General features: G+C 34.1%; 1 protein-coding gene across 1 annotated transcript; it reads right to left on the bottom strand.

Annotated features, from left to right (window-relative positions):
* Positions 1–779: 779 nt before the first annotated feature.
* Positions 780–3,825, bottom strand: LOC111088967 (DNA-directed RNA polymerase II subunit 1-like; the record flags this gene model as incomplete). The annotated part of the gene is made up of 4 exons (XM_022400430.1): positions 3,714–3,825; positions 2,434–2,766; positions 1,235–1,501; positions 780–915 (listed from the first exon to the last, which is right to left on the bottom strand). Coding segments are annotated over exons 1-4 (848 nt in total), but the record flags the coding sequence as incomplete, so codon positions are not given.
* Positions 3,826–4,951: the final 1,126 nt, after the last annotated feature.

Raw genomic sequence — 4,951 nt, 5'->3', positions numbered from 1 at the left:
GTTGAAACAGCGTTAAAGAAATGCTGATATACACATTACCTACGAAAACAGAAGGACAAAGTGAAAACGCACAGCAATGTTCAGCAAACGACAGTGCCACCAAATGGAATAATAACTACAATAATGTCTTCCGGTGAATCACCAGTAAGTTTACGGACATACAATACTAAAATCCGGGTTCGATTCCCGGCGGTGAACATAGTTCAGGTCTTTCATCGTGCAGCTTTGCACTAAGAATAGAGCAATAACTACAGAAATGCTGAAATAAGACTCGATAAGTAGGATTGTTCATTTTAAGAATATTGTTACGTCTCCGTTTTTTAATTGATTTTCCGTAACTTTGTTCCGACGAAACTTAAGCGACACAAGTCTTTACTTAATAAAACTGGTTTATTCTTCCCGAATATCATGTACTTTGGCGAATGTTCAAGTTCTTACTAGAAATAGGTTACGCTGGTATATAAAAGAAGGAAGGGTAATGTGTGAGTAGATAGTGAGTAATTGATCTGCGGTCGGAGTATTATTGACGTTCGTTGCTATAGCGTTTGTTTAGCGCGATTGTTGAGTGTATCGGTTAAGTTATATTCGGAAAGAATAAACCAGTTTTATTAAGTAAAGGCTTGTGTCGCTTAAGTTTCGTCGGTACGAAGTTACGGAAAATCAATTAAAAACGGAGACGTAACATTATATTTAATTTAAATGGCCAAGTTTAAAATAATTTTATATTAATTATCTAATTTAAATTCTAATAACATTTCCTGTAATGGGGATATACTTGCCTAGTTTTCTGTTTCATGTGATCATCATTATAACAAAGATGTTGAAGATAACCAGCAGCATTTGCTTGTATCACATTGTTTGGATGGCCCAAAAATTCTATAACTTCATGAAGATCTGGATCTCTCCACCGTACATCTGTTTTCAAAATGAATCATAAAACTTTAAGGTCAAGTCAGTAAATATTATCAGGGAATATATACAAGCTAAATATCTCTACAAATGTGGCTTTTCTTGCACACTTCATTTGTTAAGTAAGAATTTTAATATGATGTAAAAACTAAAAATAAGCTAATTTAGATATTTCCAGTAAGGATGAAAGTGCTGAATATTGGTCCTGCATATTTACTGATTCCACCTTAAACAGATGATCTCATTAAACCAATACCATGTTTGTATTTTTCTACTCTTTTTGTTTGTGTATTAGTTTCCTTCAAAACAAAAATCATCACTTTACCTTCTGTTTCATACTCTACTGGAGGCTGCTGATGTGGAGGGGGATGATGCACTTGAGGTGGAAGACTTTTTTCTTCCCCCTCTTGGAACGCTGCCCTTGGCACTGTGGAGTAGAGACATGGAAGGTGGTTAGGTGTACCTTGTGAGGGAGGTCGGTCATCATAGCTAGGCCTTCTGTCTAAGTACCCCTGGGGTGGAGAAGCAGTTTCATAGGAGGTGTAACCCGGTGAAGTAGGATTTAAATGAGCTCCTGAGTATCCATAGGAACCTGGAGAAGGATTACAAAAACATGTTAGTTTTATCTAAACTAAAAAGTTAAATCAAGAGCATTGCTACCTAATAAACTAAATCAATTTATAAGTCAAAAAGCTGCATAAATACCATTATTTCTGTTACTTTTAATTTAGAAAATGTGATTATTTTATAATCTAGGCTCAAAAAGTTTAAACATTTAAACCATTCACAAAATAATAGGCATTAAATTTCAAATACAAATGTAAATATTGAATACATGTTAGTTGTAGCCCAGATTTAATTAAATAATACTCTAATATTTAACTATGCTTAACAATGATTCTATAATAAGTAATACAACATTTAGCAATGATTCTATAATAAGAAATACTACATTTAACAATGATTCTATAATAAGAAATACTACATTTAACAATGATTCTATAATAATGCTAATTTTTTTTAATTATGTTTAACAAAAATTCTATTCCATTTTAATTTTATAGTTAAATGACTTAATAAAACGTTTAACAAATAAAATTGTTTATAAAACATTTAATTCGAATTAGCTATGTGGATATAAAGCAGATTTTACAAGAAGTTATTTTTGAAGCTTTGCAGAGTTGAAAATTAATGAAAGCATTAATAAAAATCAATGATTATATTAAAAACAATAACAATAATATTAATGAATGGTAAAAAACAAATATTTTAAAAACTGAAACACACTCTTTCTCTGAAAATGTTTCAACTAAATTATTCAACACTAAAAAGTTGTACTTATGATATCAAACCTTGTTACCAGTGTACTTAGCATTTATTAGCCATGTATATGTAAAGCATCTAATTTACATACCTATTTACATGCATATCTATTTTTGCATAAGGCCAATTTTTACTAAGCAAACAATTGAAAAGTTTCACCAAACCATTTTCTTCTACAATGAATTGGTAAAGGAATTTTACCATATTTGTCTTGGTATCCTCCTCTAGATGGAGCTAGCATAGAGCTCCTGAGTTCATCATACCCTAGTGGTCTGTGGTTGTATTCTGGTTGAGCTGGATGGAGATTTTGGGCCATTGATCTGTGAGGAGGAGGAGACTCTGATGCCCCTGATGGAGGGGAGGGAGGTTGTGCAGGGTAGTCCTGATAACCATAGTTGAAAAGACCTTGTCCACCTGGTTGAGGGTAGGCCTCACAATTTCTGGCAGGTCCTGGAGATGGTGTTCTATCATAGGGTCCAAATCCAGGGTGGTAGCTTTGTGCTGGTATCTGACCAATGGGGCTAGTAATTTGACCTGGTCATCAAGCACAGCATCAAAAGAGTTACAAACACTTGTTCTTTAAACAACCTGAATTATTATAAGTTTGTGTTAGCCAAGATAAAAATGTTTAAATAGACTAACAAATATCCGAGTAACACAGTATTATTAACTATAATTCACAGATATATGGAGTGATTATATAGAAAACATATTACTTAAAAATATATCTTAAAATACTACTTGTTCTAAGGGAATAAATTTCATCTGAGGCACATTTAATCATATGGTTTATTTAGGAAACACTGGACATAACAAAGGATGTTTAAAAACCTAATAGGTATAAATATATGTATATTTATAAATCACTTTCCTTGCAATTTAGCATTGCTGTATATTTATTTATCTTCTTTCAACAATACGAGGTTGGTGATTTTGATACTGTGTGTCAACGTTCAGGATATTGCAAGGATCAATGAACATTGTCCAGACTAGTACTAGATGATTAGTGTAATTTGCTAATTAATTAATCGCCATGCTCATTCATCAATTGCATTCAACTAATAAATTATTCTCACATGAGATGGCTAAAAACAAGAGAAGCTAGAAATCTGGTTCAATACCCACGGCAGGCAGAGCACAGATAGCCCATTGTGTAGCTTTGAGTTTAGTAGGAAATAACCATAATGGCAACATTTTGATTACTTGGGTAGTTGGAAAACCTAATTTTGATTAGCTGATTATTTTCATGAGTTGAGCCATTAACAGATTAAGCTGAACAAATTTGAATTAGTCAAAAATAATAATGAAAAATCATAATGGCAATATTTTGATTACTGGATAGTTGGAATAATCAAAAACACTAATAATCTGAAACATTAACTTCAATTAATGAGTTATTCTGTGCAATATTAATAGATGTAACCAATGCTTATAAGTTATCAATTAATCAAGTTAATTGCCCGTCTACATTCCAGACTAACTGATGCTTCCAGTAGCTTCTTTTTTGGGATAAGTTTGATATGCTGACTGAAAATGATTGTAATAGTTTTTAAAACATTCAATACCATTTCCAAACTTTTCTGAACAATACATTGATTCTCAATGTCTCCACTGAAATGAAATTCCCCTAGAACAAGTAATTTTTAAAATATAATCACTTTAAAACCACCTGGTCATATTATACAACAAGTTTTTCAGTCTCTATTACTTTTAAAACGTATTGTTGCGTCATCGAGATCACGTGACAATTCTCACGCTCTCTTGTTTCTAGAACTATCCCGTATCTTGGCAAATGGTCTAGTATTTACTAGTAGGGTAGGCTGGTATATATAAGAGGGGAAAACGTGACGCGGTAAGGTAATGTGTGTGTAGACAGTGAGTAATTGAACTGCAGTCACAGGGTATTGTTGAAGTTAACGTTCGTTCGTTATAGTGTTTGTTTTAACGCGAATATTGAAATAAGTGTATCGTAAAGTTATAATTCTAGAAACGTTGCGTCACTGTAGTCATGTGACTGCTGACGCAACACTGCCCCCTCCTTAATATTGTTCGTCCCGAACAATAACCACATATAATAAACCAATAACAATTACTTAATTAAAATGTACAGAATTACAAACACAAAATTACAATTGAGACGGAGACCAGTACGGAAGAAGATACGTCCCGTAAAATTAAGAGACTTTGTTGATTGGCTTCTGCTTCATGTGGGGTTCATCTGCTTCATCAGTAAATGTCCCATCATCGGTAACAGTCACATCAGTGTTAGTAACATCACCAAGAGCTTCACCGTTTCCCTTCTCCAAACTGAGTAGAGTTTCTTCTTCGACGGTGGCTTCTTCAGGTGGCACGTCTTCAGCAGCGTCATTTGTTCTTTTTTCCACTTCGTCCCAACTGAAATGTCCTGGACCATGATAACGCCAAAGCCTGTTGGCATGCACCACTTTTGGCTTACCTCGCCGACCACATTTGATCCGGAAAGTCACGTCTGAGAGACGATCCACTATGTCATATGGGCCTTCCCATGGAGAAGACAACTTAGGAGACTTCTCTTTGGTCTTCCTGGGATTATACAACCATACCTTGTCTCCTGGTACAAAGTTGACCTCTGTAGATCTCTTATGATAAGTTAACTTCATCGAATCAGCAGACGTTTTCAAGTTTGTACGCACTTGATGGTGAACATCATCCATCCTTTCCGATAACACTTCCACAAACT

The sequence above is a fragment of the Limulus polyphemus genome, unplaced genomic scaffold, assembly GCF_000517525.1.
Source record: "Limulus polyphemus unplaced genomic scaffold, Limulus_polyphemus-2.1.2 Scaffold4884, whole genome shotgun sequence".
NCBI classification, from domain to species: domain Eukaryota; kingdom Metazoa; phylum Arthropoda; class Merostomata; order Xiphosura; family Limulidae; genus Limulus; species Limulus polyphemus.
The sequence above is the reverse complement of the archived record's forward strand: the minus strand, read 5'-3'. Positions and strand labels throughout refer to the sequence as shown.